The sequence below is a fragment of the Protopterus annectens genome, chromosome 8.part0 (genome assembly GCF_019279795.1).
Source record: "Protopterus annectens isolate FY-2018-M chromosome 8.part0, PAN1.0, whole genome shotgun sequence".
In the NCBI taxonomy this organism is placed as follows: Eukaryota; Metazoa; Chordata; order Ceratodontiformes; family Protopteridae; genus Protopterus; species Protopterus annectens.
In genome coordinates, this window is record NC_056741.1 from 1492719437 (window position 1) to 1492741770 (window position 22334).

General features: G+C 35.2%; 1 protein-coding gene across 1 annotated transcript in view; it reads left to right on the forward strand.

The window, feature by feature from the left end:
- Positions 1 to 22334, forward strand: part of HTR3B (5-hydroxytryptamine receptor 3B) — a 238977-nt gene that overhangs the window by 42645 nt on the left and 173998 nt on the right. The window contains exons 6-7 of the mRNA XM_044079463.1: positions 1867 to 2036; positions 20099 to 20256. Of these exons, the coding sequence (XP_043935398.1) occupies positions 1867 to 2036; positions 20099 to 20256 (328 nt within the window). The remainder of the gene's footprint in view (positions 1 to 1866; positions 2037 to 20098; positions 20257 to 22334) is intronic.

Sequence of the window (22334 nt, forward strand, 5' to 3'; positions counted from 1 at the left end):
AATCCAACCAAGATGGTAAAGGAGAAGAAGGGAAAACATATGCAAAATAGTGGACAGGCTGGTGATGTACTCCCCCGGTGAAAGGACTTGTTGAATTAACAAATCTGAAAAGGGAGGATGAGCGGAGGTAGGCTAACTACTACCTGCATGCAAAGGGAGTCAACCTCAACTTGGATATGAGGAAATACTATTTCATAACATTCATGGTACACAAAAGGAATGGGCTCACAGAATTGGTCATGAGGTGCAAATCAACTGAAGCATTCAAAAAGACAAGGAACTGATGATTTAAAGAGGGTGGTGGGCAGGGGTGAATAAGAATCTGTAGGACACTACCTGCAATAATCAAGAAGACTAGGCAAACCTAGCCTTTTTTGCCTTTCTGCCTGCATTTTTATGTGTGTGTGTGTGTGTGTGTGTGTGTGTGTGAATGTATGAATGTGTGCATGTATATATATCTATATATATATATATATATATATATATATATATATATATATACACATATACATACATACATACATCTCTGTATGTATGTTTATGCATAAAAGCACGTTGTGATTACGTATGTATCTAAGTGTGTGTGTGTGTGTGTGTGTGTGTGTGTGTGTGTGTGTGTGTGTTTGTGTCTATATATTATGCAATTCAGGTTTCAAATGAGGGGTGTTCATTATGATGAGTTACACCTGAGCAGCATGTGTCTACCTGCCACAGCTAGGCTATATTGGAGTTTTAACCATCGCCTGTTCATTTTCATCAAATGCTTCAGTATTTGTTGTATACGAATTATACAACAGAAAGATAATCAAAAAATGGTGTACATTTTTTTAACTACAGCCATATTTGTTAAGTCTGCTTGTAAGTGATACAACATTGTTATTATTTCATTTCAAATGTCTTGTCATAGCTTACAACCCTGCTGATGAAATAGTTAAAGGATTACTGCAGAATGAAATAAGGCTTATCTTGTACAACATAGTAAATAATGAAGTTAAGCATGGGATCACATGATGTTCCCAGTTAGTGCTGTGACATTTCTGAACAGAATTTTTATTAAAGGACAGCTGCATGCAAATGTGAGTCAGACATTTTCCTTCACTTTGTTTCAACCCATAGATCACCACATTATAAGGAACGGAAGAAAGCATAATTTCGATAGTTCTCCATCTGTGTTTTTGTTCTGTGCATCACAATCTATAGCCTATTTGCATACCATTTTAATTTTCTCTGATATTTAACATATTTTCATCACAGCATCTGATACAATGGATGTTGTATGGTAAAAGCTTTGCCACGGTGAGTTATCAACAGATGACTGGGTACCACAAGCATGAATGACAGGAAATCTGACACCTATGCATGACATAGTAAGCGAATTATTAGGATTGGCTGTGTGCAACAGATACACTTAAAGGTTTTTAAAGAAAGCTGTGAATGTGTTTACTGTTTCTGACTGAAGTAAGAAAATGAACATAAATGTCTATTTAGGAACTTGAAACTAATGAAAGAAAAAATACATTGTCTCTAGAGATATCTAGATAAAGCATTAATTCAGAGTACTAAGATATTGAAATAATTGGTGAGGCTATACAATGTAATTTTATGGTATATTGCATGTTATTATATATTGTTGGAAAAAGTAACTTTAGCTGAAAAAGCAGCATGACTAGGTATGCCAGTTTGGGGTACAACAAATGAGAAAGTGTTGCCAACCCCATGGTTGATGTTGGGGCAATAGTAATGGACAGAAGATTAACAACTGACAAAAAAGTATATATTTTTTTGATGATATTTGTCCTTTAAGAATTTTTCTAATATACATTTGAAATTCTGCAAACCATAATTAATTTATAACATTTTCTGTAGCATTGATGCAGGTAACTCTCCTGACCTACCTTACGTTTATGTCAACTCACTGGGATTAGTTAAGAATCACAAGCCCATCCAGGTAGCATCTGCTTGCATGTTGGAAATCTATGCCTTTCCATTCGACACTCAGAACTGCACCCTAACGTTCAGCAGCTGGATGCATGCAGGTAACCTAATGCGATTCAAGAATGTTAACATAATATGCACAGTTCGCTCCCATAAACTGTTTGCTCTTATTTATTTTTATTTTTTTATTTTACATTTGTTGACCGGGCTAGTCTAGCTGGATACATTTCCATTTTCAGTAGAGGCCTGGGGAGAAAAGCTCCACACAAATTTTAACAAAAAATATAGAAGCAAATGGACAAATCATCATAGATGAAAAGACAAATAATAAAAAAAAAATATATATAGTATCCAATAACAGGTATACACATGAAGAGAAACATATTTCTAAGACTAACATTATTAGCTGTAATAACATCAAGAACAAGGCACAAAACAGAGAGCAAGATTGATTTATAATATTATAGAACTAAATCTTAGTAACAAAAGGAGAAAGAGAAACACTATAGTAGGAGAGGAGGAAGGGAAGCAGTTTAAGAAAAGAGAAGGAAAAGTTAAAAAAAGGAATGGATGAGAGAGATTAACATCGGGGAAAGAAGAAACAAAAAAACTCTAAAAGGAGATAGACTGAAGCAGACTCAGAAAAGAGAGAGAAAGTAAAGTAGTAGGAAAGCGCAGAAGAGGTAAAAGATTAGTCAGGTGTTGTACAGGAACAGAGCCAGTGGCTTTGGAAGTAATCTTTGACTTTATGTTTAAAGAGAGGCAGAGATATGGTAAGTGTTATATCGCTAGAAAGCAGATTCCAGTTCCTTCCTACAGTATTATTGAATAGAGAGTCACCAGCAGAATTATTAGTCTTTGTTATAGTAGCCATAAGTTTACTGGAAGAGCGAAGGGAGTTTAGGTTGTTATAAGGGATTAAAAGTTTAGAAAGTATAGGGGTTTTATTGGGTTGGTATAGAATTTTATGGGCAATAGTGAGTTGAGGGATTAACAGAAGGTTTTGTAGTTCTAGCCAGCCTAGAAGTTTCAGGTTAATACAGTGATGAGATCTAAAAGGGTTACTAGTGGCAAAATGGGCAATGTTGTTGTAGCAAGTAGCCAGTTTGTTAAGGTTGGCTTTCCTAAGGTTAGTAAAAATTGGTGAGGCATAAAGAAGAGTTGACAAAAGATGGGAGTGGGCAATCTTGGCTCTGGAAGATGAGGTTAGGAAAGGTTTAATTCTATATACGCTTCCTATTTTTCTATTGACAGTTTTAATGGTGTTGTTGATATGCTGATCAAAGGAGAGGTTGTTATCAATTGTTATACCTAATAGTTTTGTTGTTGGATCAGGAGTAATGAGAGTGGCATTATTTGAGGAGATGGTGAAGTCCAAGGGAGTGGACCGTGTGCTAGGAGAGAAAAGGAGAAGTTTAGTTTTTTTGGCATTGAGGAGGAGGCTGCGTCTGGTGAAGCAAGTTTCTACTGTGTTGAAGACATTTTGAGTAATAGATGAAAGTTCATTAGGAGATGAAGCAGAGCAGATAAGGGTGGAGTCATCTGCATATTGAATGCAGGTTACTTGAGGGATTGCTAAGTGGAGATCATTGATAAACAGGGAGAAGAGAAGAGGTCCTAGAATGGAGCCCTGAGGTACACCGATGGAAATGGGTGTGAGTGAGGAAATTTGGTTTTCCCAACAAACTGCTTGTTGTCTATTGCTGAGGTAGGATGCAAACCAGTTAATGGCAAGATTATCAAAGGAGAGGGATGTAAGAGTGTTAATTAAAATGGTGTGGTTGACCATATCAAAAGCTTTAGAGAGGTCGATGAAGAGAGCAGAAGAGAGAAGGTTGTCGTTGCGGTTCGTATTGATAGTATCTACAAATGATAGGAGAGCAGTGGTAGTACTGTGATGTGGTCTAAAACCGTGCTGACAATTTGCTATTATGTTGTTTTGAGAGAGATACTGTAAAAGTTGTTGGTGAATACATTTTTCCATTATTTTTGCTAAAGGAGAAAGGAGGGCAATTGGTCTGTAGTTTGAGTACTCAATGGAATTCCCACCTTTATGTAATGGGATAATATGGGATATTTTCCAGATGTCTGGGATGGTTCCCTCTTGGATTGTCCTGTTTATAAGTATAGATACTGGATATGCAATTTCTTTGGCAGCTTTTTGGAGAAAAAGTGAAGGGAGCTTGTCAGCAGAAGGGGTACAAGGCTTCAGTTTGTGAATAAGTCTAGAGATGAAAGAGGTAGGAATAGGTTGTATTTTAAAGTTATTTGAAGAGTGTCTTTGGTTTATAGGTGGGCAGGAGTTATTAGTGCTAAGTTGTCTAGCTAGTGATAGAATAGTGTCAGTAAAAAAAAGAGTTGAAAGCATTTGCGGTGAGGTGGGGAGTGTCTGGGTCAGCATTAAGAGGGGTGGGAGTTTTGGATGTCCCTGGGGAAAGGAGTCTATTAACAGATGACCAAAACTGTTTGGGATTGTTATAATGAGTTTGTTGAAGTTTACAGTAGAAGGTTTTTTTGTCAGTAATTATTGCTTTTTTAGTTGAGTTTCTAAGTTGGCGGAAATGAAGAAGATCGAGGGAATTTCTATGGCATCTCCATTTGGCCCAGACTTTATTTCTGGAGAGAATTAGCTTTTTAGTTTCTTTAGAGAGCCATGGCGCAATATTGGGTTTCATTCTGATGGTGCGTTCAGGAGCATGTTTGTCGAGAATGGATAAAAAAGTGGTATTAAAGTATGATACTGCATTTTCAAGAGGAAGAGATTTTAAGGGGCTCCAGTTGCATTTGCTGAGTTCATTTTGAAATAGGTCTATATTAAAATGTTTAGTAGAGCTTATTTTTTGAAAGTTGGGGAGGTTTGGGAAATCAGTCTTTTCTCTAGTGATATAGGTTAAAGAATGATCACTTATATCATCAGGCAGGGTTCCTGCTTTGTAGGCCTGTTTAACTTTGTTTATGAGTATCCAGTCTAAAATACTTTCTTTATTGTTAGGCTTGTTGATTCTAGTGGTTGAAGTAATAGTCTGGGTGAAACCATATAGGTTCATATGAGAGGAGGGGTTATCTGCATTGATAGTGTTCCAGTCAACATTGATGTCACCTAGAATTATAGTTTCTTGAGGGTAAGTAGTAGATACCCAGCTAAGAAGGGGTTCTAGTATGGGAATGTTGTTTCCTGGTGGTAGGTAGATGCAGATAATGTAGAGGGATTTCTTGGTGTTTATCTGGAGTTTTGTTATGATGGCTTCTACTTTGCAATCTGTGGTAAGATAAGCTGGAAGAGTAGAGATATTAAGATGATTCTTAAAAAGAATTGCTACTCCACCACCTTTACGTTTTGGTCGGTCAAGTCTTATTATACTATAGCCTTGGGGTATGATCTCAGTGTCTTTTGTATCTGGTTTGAGCCAGGTCTCTGAGAGGCAGAGAATGTCAAAAGAATGGATATCTAGGAGGACATGTAATTGAGCTATTTTGTTATTTATACTATGAATGTTAAGGTGTCCTATAAGGAGGGAGTCATTGATTTTAGGTCTATTAGTTTTGGGAGAGGGATAAGTTGGCCCAGGATTAGGGTGGATGTCTCCATCTTGTAATGTAGGAAGATTTGGTTTGGTTATTACATGGTTCTTTAGAAAGATTTGTAGTTTTAGTTTCTTGTTGGTAGGATGGACATACTTAAGGTGGGAGAGTCTATGGTATTTAGGTAAGAGATGGTTGGTGTTAAAAGTAATGTTGGAGTGTAAAATGGGAGAAGTATGTGTGAGAGTTGAGGTGTGTTTGTTGGGATAGATGGAGTGGACAGAAAGAGGGCTTTCAAAGAAGGTAAGAAGGTATGCAGAGAACAGGATGGTAAGGAGTGAAATTGTAAGTGTGAGCATAGTAAGGAAGTTGGGAGGCATAATTAGAGAGTATTAGAGTAGGAGTTAAGGAAGGCACTAGAAGTGGATAAGATAGGGGAAAGGCTATAAAACCTAAAGGAGAGGGAGGAGTAGAAGAGTGTCAGTAAGAGGTAGTTGGAGGGTACAAAAGGGTAGTGTAAGAGGAAAAATAAAAAAATAAATATTAAGTAGAAGCCAAGCCAAGCCAAGTATAGAGCTGTGAGGTCAGATATAAGGGAGGGATATTGGATGGAATGGGGTATGAGGGAAGGGGGTGGTAAGGGGTGTGGTTAACAGAGGAGTGGGAAAGAGCAGGGCTAAGATATTGGAGGGAAGAAGTAGGGGGTGTGTTCAGAGAGGTATAAGAGTAGGACCCCTGGGGGTGGGTGGGAATTGGGGGTAGGGAGCGGGAAGAACCAACCGAAGAAGAGAGAAGGAGAGGAAACAATCAGAAATGGAGGTAAGTGAGGTCAGAAAGGTATAAGAAAAAAAGGAAAATGTAGTAAGAAGACCAAATACTTCTGAAAGAAGATAGGTAGAAGGGCTAAGTCAATGATTAAGCATAGAGTGGGAAATAGAGGAGGAAAAGAAGGTAGAAGTGTAGAGGGAGAACTAGGGAAGGTAACAGGGTAAAGTAAAACAATAGGAAGAGAGATCCAGGGAGAAAAAGAAAGTAGTCAAGGAGAAGAGTGCAACAATCTTAAAAAGGGTTAAGGTAAGAGGTAAGAAGAGGAAGGGTGAAAAGAATCAGTGGAGAGTAAAGACTGCCATCTAGTGGCCAGAGTTAGTATTAAATGTGTAGAGAGATCTCTGCAGTAAGGAGAAGAGAAAGAAAGAAGAGAAAAATGGTATTGAGAAGGAAGGATTATTAAGAAAAGCAAAATAGATAGGGGGCTGCAGAGGTGCAGGTGGAGACAGTGGAGTACAGCAGTGGTAGAAACTAGAGGGGAGGGGGATATGGCTGCTGGCAAAAACTGACAGTTAATCTAGTATACCTTAAGGGTGTGTAAGATTAAAATATGCAAATAAAATAGAATAGAATTACTATGAGACATACAAAATATATTCTGAGGCTTTTAGTCCAGGGTGTTTGGTTACTCAGGTGAAGAATTACCCAGGCAGGCTGGATAGGTGAGTATAGTTGCTCCTTGTGGTCCAATAAGGTAAGGTAGGAGTTGAAAAACAAAAGTGTATATAATAGGTTTGAGCAGAAAATATATTCTGAGGCTTTTAGTCCAGGGTGTTTGGTTACTCAGGTGAAGAATTACCCAGGCAGGCTGGATAGGTGAGTATAGTTGCTCCTTGTGGTCCAATAAGGTAAGGTAGGAGTTCATTTAATTTTTTACTGAATATCTTTTGTCATCTTAAAGAGGCTTCACTGAGTTCCTCATAAGACAAGAGCTTGAATGTTTTATTTGCTTGGGTGTCTTACGTCCCAAGTATTGTTTCCTTAATTAAATGTAGTACTAGTACAGAGCTCACACTTGAGTAAAAACAGTTGAAAAGAAAAATGCACTTTAGTGTGCAGTTTGTTCTTTTTCTGAGTCCATATAATCTTTGAGTTAGTATATATAAGGAGAAGGGGTGGGGTAACTTCCCCAGGCAAAACACGATTGTGCCCTGCTGTTTAGGTGGCTTGTGTATCACTCATTTTTGATATGATCATTTGTATTTTTGAGCTAATTTGACACATAATGCATAAAACAGTGTAAATTAGGAATGTCAGAAATTGTCATCCATTGTTTTACATGACCATTTACAAATGAATCTTGTTAACCGTGGCTATCATAGCATTTTACTGTGCATAGAGCTACACTGTGTAAAAAGAGTATGCTTATCTGAAAGGTTCTGCATACAAGAAAAAACTAAAATGAAAACTAAATTAATTATGGGAGTGACTATGGCACATATGAAGTCTGAGACTGACTGGAAAATCTGTCTGGGGCATTCTGTTACAGTACTGAGAAGGTATTGTTACAGTAATGAAAGGTAATGCACAGATGGCCTTTTCTAAGGAAGGAGAAGAACAAACAGAATTCTATTCTTGTTAAGCTATGTTAGGATCAGAAGTTTACAATTCTCATTGAGAGGAACAAAGTAGGAAAATGCTTGTAGTTGTATGCATATGCAGCATAGTACAACTCTGAATGGTTTACAGTCAGTGAAAAGTCAAAATTGCTATTTAACTAAACAGCATGGCCTTCTATGAGATTATAATGTTCTCACTACATCATACAAATCAGTTAACACACTGTGCAGGCTTAACTTGTTTAGTACAACATGCAGTGCCAGTCTCCAACATGTTAAACATTATAACCATTTTAAAAACCTACTACAATTTATTCATTGGTTCATGCACTGTACAGAAACTTGCTACTTTCTTGTAAATAATGCTTATATAATATTTTAGTTATTTTATTTGGCACATCAATTATTGCTGGGATTATCTCCTTAAAAAGTATTTATTACAATATTTAAATATTGCATGTGCATGTCTCTCTCTCTCTATATATATATAAATATATATATATATATATATATATATATATATATATATACACACACACACGAGTGTGTGTGTGTGTGTGTGTGTGTGTGTGTGTGTGTGTGTGTGTATATATATATATATATATATATATATATATATATATATATTTTTTTTATTTTATTTATTTATTTATTTAACATTTGTTGACCGGGAATGTCCGACTAGGTTCCACAGAGCCTGTTTTCAGCGGAGGCCCGGGGAGAAACGCTCCAGATATATATATATTATATATATATATATATATATATATATATATATATATATATATATATAGGGTCTATATCACTTTGTCGAAACGGCAGAAGTTTGAACACCATATGTTTGAACTTCTAACCTTGAATTGCAAAACCATCGAAGGCTTAGAACAGCGATTTTTTTCCCAGGGAAAAAAAATCGCTGTTTAAAGAAACACACACAAAACACAAGCACACCAAAAAAGCAGCAATCTACACACATACACTTAAAATCCTACATCTAACCCTACACTAAACTGTACATACACTACTATCTAGCCACTTACCTTAACCCAAACACTAACCCTAAGGTTCGTCACTATCGCACACTCACCTAACTCGTGCCCTAACCCTAACTCACCTATCCTGCCCTAACCCTAAAGTCTGTCACTATCGCACACCCACCTCACCCGCGCCCTAACCCTAACTCACCTAACCTGTGCCTTAACCCTAACGTCCACACAATCGCACACTTACCTGAACCTGACCCACAACTTTCCACCACAGTGCTGAAAATCGCGAAACGACAGAAACGGCCCACAGAATTCTTTCCCTGGGAAAGAATTCGGTGTTCTGTGTCTTCGCGATAATCAGTTTTCGAACTTCACAGTTCAGACATATGGTGTTCGAACTGCTGAAGTTTCGACGAATATATCGTATATGTATATACATATATATATATATATATATATATATATAAACTTCTTTACTTGGTTAGCGCTTTCATGCAGATGCTCTCCGCACTTCTTCAGACAAGTATACAAACAAGTATTGCAGTTTATATAATCACGTTCATAATTAATTCATTAAACAATTAACTACAATTACTTTAAAGTGAATCAAATTTGACAATTTAGACATATACAATACTAAAATCTGTTCAGAAAAATCAATGTCTAAACATTTTTTACATACATAGTACTAAAATTGTATACAAATACCAACACCATACTATAAATGTAATATAAAATACATAAAATACTTATTCACAAGGATAATTTGTAATTCTGTTTAAATTTTTAAATTTTTATGTACTTTTTTTAAAAAAAATATACTTTAATTATTTAATGTATATTATATGAATATAATAAATTATCAACTTAAAGTTTCCTGATGTTTTGAATCATTAAAACAGGTTCAATAATAAATGACATTAACTCCTTTATAATTTCTACCTTAAAATGGCCTTAAGTTTTAACAGGCATTTAATCGAGCAAGACTCATTGAGACCTGGATACACTTGGGCATTGGTTTTAAGTTGCCACAATAGTTCTTGTTCCTCTAACAGCAAATTCCAGGGGCCCCCTCTCTTATCTTTTTTAATGTGTTGGACCACCATGAATAAAAATTTACCCTGACTGCAGTTGGTACCGTTATTTTTTTGTTTTCCTGGTTTATTTCTTAGTTTGGAGTTTATGGCTAATAATAGCGGCATCCAACCATCGCAGCCACTTGTTACGTTCTTAACCAACACCGAAGCTGGGTCGCCTCTCAATGAAGACAGCAGAATAGATGGCAACCTAACGGCTTTAATTCAACGTCTCACTCAGCGTGTGGACGATTTGGCAACTCAATTCAACACTCGGTTTCCTGAGACTACACCGGCAGTTCGGCCGAGAACAGGAGTCAGTTTTTTACAGACCCCACTTGTTTTGAGGTCTGTATCGGATGTTAACACTGTTGAGCAATTGAATACATCTTGTAACTCAACTGACAATATTCCTAATGCTCAACCAGTAAGGAATGAACCTAACTTGAACGGAGCTAATATTTTACCAAATGTAAGAACCAATATGTCTGTTAACAAAACTCCTTCGTTAATTGAATTTATTAAAGCACCAGATAACATATTTCACAGTAATGATACCCAAACTAGTAATGTTGACCAAAATGAACTTGCTAGTGGTCATAATATTGTTTCAAGATTAAAAGAATTTGATTCAGTTCTTTTAAAATACAAGAAATTGCAAGCGGAAACAATTTATTTTCGTGAATGCATCAACCAGAGCATTGTGCCGAAGGGATTAAGGCAGTGGAAATATCCTTCGGGAGTCATAAAAGATTCCGTTTTCCACAAACAGTTAATTCAGTTCTTTAACCAGCAAGGACTCAACTTTTTGGAATTGCTTATCGGAGCATACAACAACCAAATGATTGACCTGAAAACACAACTTGAGATATTGGAAAAAGAGATTAAAGATGACAAGGACTTTCACAGTTATGAATATGACTTTGGGCGTATCTTTATTACCATCAATTCATTGTTGAACAAAATTAATGAAACAAAAAAGCGTAAATTAAACAGGGATAAAATAGCTTATAATAAGAACATGGCATATCCCGACCCTCCCCTCTTGTATAACACAATGGTACAATCCCAGGTGGCTTCTCGTTCAAACTTAAACTTTAACTTTAATAGTAACAACGACCAGAGCTCAGACATTGACTTAGATGAGTTTCCTTCACTTACAATGGATTCACAACTACACAATGGAGAAGCTATTCCGGGACCTAGAAGGAGTGAAAGAATCCATGAAAAACAACAACAACAAAGCCAAAATGACGCTAACAGAGACATACCTAGTTCGTCTTCGGGTTTTCACCAACAGCGGAATTATCAGAACTCCAACTCGTTCAAGAACAACAAGAAGACCCAGAACAGGAAATTTTACAACCGCCGCAAGAAATGATTGACTTTTCACATGGTATGCCTATAATTGTTCATAACACCAGTAGGGACTTTAAGGTGTATAATTATACTGCCTTTTTTCCTGAACATGAATTTATTGATTTGTTAGCCAAAGGCTTTAATTTTGCTTTGCCTAGTAATCTTAATTTAGCTCGTATATTATGTGACCTTAAACTTTATACTCGTAAACTGAACTTAAACACCATGTTTAGAGGTAATGCTGTTATATTAAACGATGAAAGGGTGCCTAGCACATATAACCCTCCACTTAATACTCATATAGCAGCATTCGAAAAGGTTTCTGAAATGCATTTTAGGGGACTGTACAACAAATGTAAAAATTTTCAAGAAGGTGATATGTATTTTAAACATATGATACAAACAGTGAAAAGTCATCAGATTAGGGTTATGAAACCCGATAAGGGAGGGGGAGCAGTCTTGATGTACGAAGCAGAGTATAATAGACGCATGCAAACAATGTTAGCTTCTGTGAACTATGAAGTTATATCTAGAAATGAGCTTAACCAAGCTCTTTATAAAATTAAGAACACTCTGAATGGCATGTTCATAGATGGTAGTCTTACTTCTGACTTATACCATTATCTTGACATGGTAGCCCCCCGTGTGCCTATAATGTTCGGTGTTCCCAAACTCCATAAGGGTTTGTCTAACCCATCTTTTAGACCCATTATTGACGGCAGGCAATCTATAACTTATGCCTGCGCCAAATGGGTCGACAAAAAATTAAAAAGTATCTTAGAAAGTGAATCACAGATTTGCATCGATTCATGGCATGTTTTTAAAAAATCTTAATACAATTCCCTTCCATGATGATTATATGTTCGTTACAGCTGATGTTACAAACTTGTATACGGTTATCCCGCAGGATACAGGCATTGAATGGGTCAGGGATCTGCTTTTGCTTAAACGTATCAATGGTTCTGAGATTGACTTAATAATTGCATTATTAGAACTGGTGTTGAGCAATAATTATTTCTTATTTAAAGACACGATTTACTTGCAAAAAACAGGGGTAGCGATGGGCTCCCTCTGTGGCGGTACATTCGCCAATTCTGTTATGGCGTTCTGGGAAAGAACTTTTTTGTTCAATGATATTACTTTTAAGGAAATAGTCGTATGGTATACGCGATACCAGGATGACATTTTCATGATAGTAAAAGGAAATGAAGAACAAATCAATATATTGATGCACAATATGAATTCTTTCACTTCTTTTTTGGAATTTTCTTTTGTGTTGGATAAGGAATTAATTAACTTTCTAGATATCTCAATTAGTAAAGATCTTGATAAAAAGTGTTTTGTTACTAGTATATATAGAAAAAAATTATACAGTAACTCATTATTACATTTTACTAGTAACCATCCGTACACACAGAAAAGAGGTATCGTGAAAGGACAATTGGTGAGGGCCACAAGAATGTGCTCAAATGATTATCTGTTTAACAAAGAATGTGAATTGCTTAAACAGATGTTCCTAAATAGAGGTTACCCAAGTAAACTTATCAATGACTTGATTAAGGAAATTAAACTTAAACGTCACAATGGTTTACTCCCACCTCTTTTAATCCACCAGAACACCGTTATACCAGCTAATGATATAGTGAGTCAATCCATTCAGGAGCAACCAATCATGATGGCTAGCAACCAAGATCCTATTAATTATAGAATATGTATGATTACCCAATTTAATCAACATATTCTTGAATTTAAAAATGTCTTAAATATAAATTGGGAATTAATTACACAAGATACACTATGTAGTGAAATTTGTGGTCTTAAACCAAGAATGGTATTTAAAAGAACACCATGTCTCAAAACCTTGTTGGAACGACCCCTACAACAGCATTTAACAACAAAAGGGATGTTCAAATGTGGCTTTTGCCATTATTGTAAATATATCCAAACTGGATCTACTTTTAGCATTAAAGGAGAAAAGTATTATATTAATGGCAAATATAACTGCCAAACAGAAGGCGTAGTTTATGTAGCATTATGTCAATCTTGTAATGCGTTTTACTTCGGCAAAACTGAGCGGCCACTGCGACAACGCATATATGAACACTTGTATGCTATTACTAAGAATAACACCTTTAATGCTTTAGCAAGACACAGTATAATGTACACGGACCATAAATTTTTATTCATGGTGGTCCAACACATTAAAAAAGATAAGAGAGGGGGCCCCTGGAATTTGGTGTTAGAGGAACAAGAACTATTGTGGCAACTTAAAACCAATGCCCAAGTGTATCCAGGTCTCAATGAGTCTTGCTCGATTAAATGCCTGTTAAAACTTAAGGCCATTTTAAGGTAGAAATTATAAAGGAGTTAATGTCATTTACTATTGAACCTGTTTTAATGATTCAAAACATCAGGAAACTTTAAGTTGATAATTTATTATATTCATATAATATACATTAAATAATTAAAGTATATATTTTTTAAAAAAAGTACATAAAAATTTAAAAATTTAAACAGAATTACAAATTATCCTTGTGAATAAGTATTTTATGTATTTTATATTACATTTATAGTATGGTGTTGGTATTTGTATACAATTTTAGTACTATGTATGTAAAAAATGTTTAGACATTGATTTTTCTGAACAGATTTTAGTATTGTATATGTTTAAATTGTCAAATTTGATTCACTTTAAAGTAATTGTAGTTAATTGTTTAATGAATTAATTATGAACGTGATTATATAAACTGCAATACTTGTTTGTATACTTGTCTGAAGAAGTGCGGAGAGCATCTGCATGAAAGCGCTAACCAAGTAAAGAAGTTTGTAAGAACGTTTACCCTGACTGCAGTTGGTACCGTTATTTTTTTGTTTTCCTGGTTTATTTCTTAGTTTGGAGTTTATATATATATATATATATATATATATATCTGGATCTACTTTTAGATCCCAAATTACTATAATGTCGAATTTCATAATATCGAAACTATCAACTCAAATCCGCAAAATATAGTAAGTTCACAATGCCGACTATCAAAACATCGAAGACTAACAAAAAATGAAAAAAAAAACTCTTAAGCAGGTTAATATCCCCTTAATTATTACAATTAAATTACTAAAAGAACTTCCAGTATGTAAATTGACACAAAGGAATGTACTGCTAATGTTAGCTGAACCGGGAACAAAATAACAACCCCCTCCCTAATGAAACCCACCATCCAACTACCGCAAAGCAATATAAAATATTGTTTTATATTTTTGCAGGGGGCTATGCCACCCCTGCACCATCCACACCCCTGCATACTAAATATACTAAGTCTGAGATCACACCACATTGACTAGAAAGTGTAAATACCCAAGGGATGCCCACACCTGTGCTACAATCAACCAGTGGGCTACGCATGTGTACTACAACCACACTGAGCAGGAACTGCAAAAGAATTCCATGGCATATTTAAAAAAAAAGACAAGCATGTTACCCTGCAAAGGTAAGCACACATCCCCTCAACTACATTATCTATATTAAACTATTTCATCCACTCAACAGCACACATAATATGTAACTATACAAATTTCTATATTTTGAAACTCGAACAAATACACTTTCGGTATTCTAACAACTTGGATGTCTGGTCTCGATATTGTGAAATTTGACATTATGGTAATTCAGGATCTAGAAGTAGACCCATATATATATATATATATATATATATATATATATATATATATATATATATATATATATATATATGTGTGTGTGTGTGTGTGTGTGTGTGTGTGTGTGTGTGTGTATATATATATATATATATATATATATCTGTGTGTATGTATGTGTGTATCTATCTATATATATATATATATATATATATATATATATATATATATATATATATATACTTTCTTTGGTCGAATTTCATTTGGTCGAAAATGATTTCAGGCAGCCCACTTCACTGAAAGCTCATTTGGTCGAATTTTATTTGGTTGAAAATGAAATACAGCCCCTGCCCCACTGCAGTGCAACCCTGGAGTGAGAATATTAAGTAAGGGTGTGTGTGTGTGTGTGTGTGTGTGGGGGGGGCGCAGCCCCCCACATTTTGCAAATAGTTTTTACCGAACATATATTTATCAATGTATTTTTAATGGATACACCTTTATATAACAGTGAATATACTACAATTATGTGTGGGGCTATGTGCCCCACCCCCTTACTTAATATTTTCACTCCAGTGTCACAATGCAGTGGGGCAGAGGCTGTATTTAATTTTCGACCAAATGAAATTCGACCAAATGAGCTTTCAGTCAAATGAGCTTTCAGTGAAGTGGGCTGCCTGAAATCATTTTCAACCAAATGCAGTAGATCCATATATCAGACACAGTTAACACATTAAAAAATATAAAACTTTCAGTTTATGCAAGTCATAAAACTCACCAGGTTTTTATCTTTGTGGCAACTGTCAACATTCATCATAGTTGGTCACTGCTGCAGTAGCCTAAGCTACATGGATTGTATCCTGTCAAGGATATAACAGCTGGCCAGCTTCCAAAGCTTCAGGGTACTTTCCACATGCCCAAACTGTCAGGCAGCTCATGCTGAGCTAACTAAAAAGACAAGTTTGTGTACCAAGCCCTTCAGAGTAACTTTCATGCTACCTATGAGTACTCTCCTCTGGGGTTTTGGCAATCAATGGTCAGCTTGTGCTGTTCCTTTGCTGGCCAGATAAGTTCCCTTTAGGGTAAAAAAATTTCCATTTAAAAATAATATTTGTTTAATTACACTTTTCTGTTCAGGAAATTAATTTTAAAGCTAGGTGTTTGGTTTTAATAGACTGTCATGATTGCATTGTATTATACTTTTAAATGAGATTGCTCTTTTTTTCTGCCAGTTTAAAAGTTGTTTAAACTAATTGAAAAACATTTTTTCTGTGATAAATTGTGTTTATTTTATTTTTTGGGGCTAGCAAAGTGTTTTTTTATTGTGTTTTTATGTGAAAAAAGTGACTTTTACAGACTTTAAAATGTTACCAGCTTTGGCTGCTTGTTTTCCCTGGGGAAAGAGACACCATTTTTGGCTCGCCCTTCGAATAAACCATCAGTCCCATTGTTTTTGTTTCTTCCAACCACAAAAAGAAAAAGGTAAGCAAACAGCAATTGCTACCACAGCAGGCTAGCAATTTGTCTCAGCAGTAAGTGGGGTGACTCTGCTGTGACCATTAGTTGTACCTCAGACCCTGGATCCCTCTCATGTAGCACCTATATCATATCATATATAGTTATAAAACACTCCAAGTCCAAAACACATGATTCTTGGCATCTACAATTAAATTAATAATTCCCTAAAAGAAATATTATCATAAAATAATAAAATGTATTTAATGTTTTTATATAGTGTACAGCGGTGAAGTGAATAAAGTTTGTACCAGCAGTAAACCTCTACAGTCTGGTCTGTGAAAATAAGCAACATTACAAATACTGAAGGAAATGACAGATAGTCCAGTTTTGAAAAGCAAATATGCTTGAGTAATCTTTCTAACTGAATATGACAAGTAGTACTTAACTTTTTGTGTAAAGATACTACTAACATTTTAAGAGAACAGATCTAAGTCTTAAACAGTGTTCTGTATTTATTGCAAGTCCTAAATATTTAAATTATCTAATAGCCTGATAACAAAATTCTGAAGTATAGAAATATCTGTCTCTAATATTTTTCAGATCTAATTACTTCACGCGTATCTCTGGTAAAACAAGGCCTGCAAAACTTGTAAATTTTAGAGCCATGTGCAACTATATAATAGGTTTTATAATTGGCAGTAACATCATGATTAGATTAAATAAAGAGAGGACACAGAGCAGATAACTGTAGCATATATGCTATAGATCTAAGCAAACTTTTTTTTACCTTCACCTGAAAGATCCAATATTTTAACCAGTAAATAATCCAGCTGATAGTCTTTACACTGACTTTGTACTCTAAACTGGTCAACAAGCATATCATGATACACATCATCAGAGGTTTTATAGAAATCCAAGCCAACTGCATTTACTTGGAAACTATGCTGTGTGATTTAGTCACTGGTATATAACAGTGACATATGTTAGAAATACAACAATGCTCATTAGAATAACAATGTTGCTTAACATGATGTATATTAAATTTGATGGCATTAACATTATTATAATTTTTTAAAGAGCTTCCCAAATATGCACATCAGACTTGGAGCTAGGTCATCTGGCATCTTGAGCAGTTCCAATGAATAAGTGAACTGTAACTGCAGCAAGCTGCTTGCTACAACTGATGAGCTTCCTACTATAGTAACCTATCTAGTGTAGTTAGTGTACTCCACCAAGGCAGTTTATTAACACAAGAGTTTTAAGTCTAACCAGTGGTATATGATCTGTGATCACAGTAGTTATAGCATTAAAACAAATGTATCATTTAAAATAACATGACACAACCTGATCACCACATGAAAACTCCTCCAGTACTTACAGATATAACCATAATCTGTTCTGTAAAGTTTCATAACTTACTTAGCTGGATGAATTACACAATGTAAAACAATATTAAATATAATATCAGTATGAACATAATTTCCTAGTGGAGGAGTTGAATAAACTGTACTTTAGTGCCTGGATAAGATAGTATAATATCTAAGATTTTTGAACCTATTATTAAAAAAACACATTTTGAATATAGGGTAGTCTTAGATACAGTATCCAGGAATTCAATGTCACTGCCTTGCTAGAACTATTTAATTTCCAGTCAGTATAAAAATACCCAACCGTTAAGTGATACTGACTATTTAATTCTCTAAAAACAGATGTCAGAATGACATTTCTCTGATCAGGTGCTAAATTTGAGATTTTATAAAAGCCTATAATGCCTTTTTTTGTATAGTTCCAATTCACACTCATACCTCTTTATGGTGTCCTGCTGGTGGTGCTGCGGTAGCATTGTCGCCTCACAGTAAGATGCTGTCTGGTTCGATTCTCAGCTAGAGCATCTTCTGCATGGAGACATGTGTGAATGGGCGTACCTTCGTTGAAGGTTGTGCATCAGGGCTGGTAACTCGGCACGTAAAAATCTACTACCAATCATTAGCGGACCGGAGTTCTGCTGTGGCGACCCCTAACCGGAAAAAGCCGAAAGAAACAATAACCTCTTTTTGGTGTCCAGAACTTTTTTGGGTCTGGCTTTATTAACCAAGTGACTTACCAGCTAATAATAGGCAGTATTAGAAAGGGCAAGAAGTTATTCACAAATGACACTAAAATTGTTAGCCTAAAATGTCCTACAGTCAATAAATTAATCTTTGTCACTTATTTATATTTTTATATTTATGTTCATATTTTCATAACTGAGAGACCTATATGTTATTGAAGTATATGGTGTGAAACACCAATGTGGTAGACAGGACAGTTCACTGTCAGTGCTGGTTTAAATCACATTATTGTGGAAATATTGCTAGTTGTGTGCTAGTAATTACTAAAATAGGAAATATTTCCATATACACTAATATCTCAAAAAACAAATGACTTACAAACTACCGTATGACTTTAGGTGAAACTTTAGATGTGGTTGAAGAAAACTGTCTTTCATATTTGCACTATACGTTGCACATCTTGACAGTTATCTAGTATTTTTTGTTCAGCTGATTACACAATTAAGCATGTTTTCATATTTCTGTAAATTTCCCAATAAATATGCACTTATAGATGGATTTGTTGTTGTCACGTGAAAGTTTATGCCTGCTAAACAAAAATATTGTAGCAATATATATCTAGTCTGTACAGGTTTCAACATACGAAACTTTGTTTGGGAAAGTTAGACAAAATATAATTTGGGCTTTGTGTGCATTATAATATATTAGAGAATGGGCAACCTATACACCACCACTCTGACTGGAGAATGAACATTCGCCAGCAGGGTGTTAAAGTACAGGTAATTCCCAATGAAAAATGAGTCCGCCATTTCATGGCAGCATATTAAGCTGCAGTGAGCTCAGGCTGTAAAATAGCTAACAGCTGCCATTGTTTTACACAAACTAAAGACTATGAATGTACTGACTATTATCACTGTAAAGAATTCTTCTTACTGATAGCTTGCTATTTGTACAGCTTTAATAGCTTTTACTGTTCACAAAATATTTACATTTGTTTAACTTATTCCTGTAAGTTTATTTTTCAGAAAGTGCTCTGGAATGCAAGATGTGTGTAAGTTGTTAGAAATGTGACATTTCACATCATATAAGTGTTGAGTTAAACGGACAAGTCATCAGTTGTTATTTTATAGTAATTTTGACCAGTGTTTACTGTATGTATGTCTATGGGTACTGCGCCAACATTTTGTGTTTTTCAAAATTTGTTATTAACGTACATCTCATAATAAACTAGTAGAGAGACATCAAGGCTAAAGCATGTCTCACATATAATAAAAACATCATTGTTATCTCAGTCCTCAATACACCTCAACTCACTAATGATTTAATTAGCTTAAGTTTTAAAATTAATGACAGTAAATGAAAGTTGGTCAAGTTTTATTTATTTTTTTCCTCACTTCCAAACAAACCTTATCTAATTTATTAACCTTTGAGGCAATTAATTAATTACTTTGATTGTTTATGATTTTAAAAATAAGTGATTATCTACATCAGAGTAGCTACATTCTACAGATGATCAAAATACATTATATTAAATTGTATGGCTTAAATTAGATTCATGTATTTCCAGTGTTTACATCTATTACAATGTAGCATGTTGATTCAACAGAGAGATATGTTAGTTCATAGCAAGATTTAGACATGTTAACTGTACTTCTTATATGCAACATCTTTAGTGAGTGATATTGACCTTGCCTTGTGGAGATCTCAAGAAGAAATTGCAAATAATCATCCAAAATTTTTGACTGATGGAGAATGGGAACTCCTGTCAGTTCCTTCCCGTTATGAAACATTACATATGGATAGTGGAAGTTATTCGCAAATCCAGTTTCATGTAAGTATATTTATTTCCTGTAATAAATAAATATTATTTATTTTGTTATGCATGCATTATGTGTTTGAAATGTGTCCTTCATTTTGCATCAGGTAAACTGTCACGTGATCACAGCATGGTTGACTTTCTAACAGAAACACATGGACAATAAAAATGATAAAAGAGTCTGGATCTAAACATTGAGTTGCCAAGCAACACTGTGTTAGCTAATTAGTGGTATAGCTGCTTTAGGGATTTATCATTATTTTACCCACTAGGTCCTGGACATTTAGCAAGCATTTAGAATGATCACACTGAAAAAAAATTCTAAGCAGCAACTCATTGTGTTCACAGTAATTATTGGATTTATATGATCCTAAGCTCATCCTCTCAGCCTGTGAGTCTGACTGAGTCCCCCATGGATTAGTAAAATGATGATCCAGATCCATTATAATTGTTTAAAAGTTCTGGTGGCAGTGTGTTCCACTGCAAAATCAAATACAAAGAAAGAACCTCTGCAACCTTCTCATTCAGTTTTGTGAGTAGAATAGATGGTTGTGGTAGATAAATGAATTAATTGCAGAGAGACACATTTATGTTACATAGACCCCTTGGTGAAACTTGTCAAAGAAACATAACTTAAAACAACCAACAAGTATAGATTTTTTAAGTTTTATTTTTATGGGACTCTTTTTTTTTTTAAGTTAAGTGAACCTGGCAATATTGTAATGTAATGTATTAGTCCATATGTGAATCATATTACATATACTTATATGCAAAATTCTTGGAACTATATGCAATATATAGACTTTTTTAATGTCACCATTAAAATCTTAACATTTAATATTGCTTAAGACATCCCATTCTGTACCTTGCACATTCTATTTTTGTACTGGCATTTAAATATTATAGAAATTAAGTTAGTATCTTCTCAGATCTTCAATTCTGCCTGAAAGTACCTTGACCTATCTTCAGTTCTGCCTGTAAGTACCTCAACCTGGGAATGGAAGTATGTATTGCCTTATATATGAATTTGTGAAAGGTAATTTGTATTTTCCACTGCAATTGTCTTGAGATATTATATTCTAGAGGTGTGAACTTATTGTTCCACAACATGCCATGTGTAAGAAAATACTTATTGTCAGCCACTACAAGGATGGCCTTAGGTGAAAGAGAGCCCTGGGCAAAGGACTTCATGGTGCTCTACTGTCCACATTCTCCACACCATAGCTAAAGTGCTCTACACTCCTCCCTACTCCAGATTATATTGTTTTCTACATTTTATATTACACTTCATTTTATCTCTGTGTTTTTTCCTGAATCATTTTAACATACTGCAACTGGGTAAAGGCTACATTGTAATAACCATGGAGGAAATAATCAAATTAAATCAGTGGTTTGGGTGGACCCAGAAACACGGAGTTCTAGATGCTCTGAAATACATTTTAGAGTTTTATCTCAAAACATTTGGTTTTATGATGGCCAAAACAAAAATCATGACTAGGGAAAGAAATTCAGTCTTATTTTTCTTTCAGTGAAGAAATAAGTTCTGTTAAGGCTTAATAGTCAAAGCTGACAAAATAGTATTCTTCAATAAGTCTTCACTCCGCTCCCCTACCCTGCCTCCAATTTCCACCCTCTCCCAGTGCTCCTACATTTATTCCTCTAAAGACACCCCCCCATTACACCTACTCCAATCATACAAATCACATCATTAGCACTCCCAGCCCCCATTCTCACAACACACCCACTGATACATTAACTTTCATCCCTCCTTGGTATAATACCCCACCTACTGACATATCTCCTACCTGCTTATAAAACCTACCTCCCAGTTTTCTCCCACCTCACAAACCAATATAATGTCTATATCAATCATCCCATACCAATTACAACTATTAATCTTGGTCTCACTCTTACCTCCTCTAACCACTACCTATCTCTTAACCTCCTATGAACAACCACTTTACTCTACCGTTCTCTTCCCCTCCAAACACACTTCAACACCAACATTAGTTATCTCTCCAAACTTCCTAAACTTCATTTGCAAACCCGGCTACCTACTAGCCAAATATCACAGACTAGTACACATTAAGTAC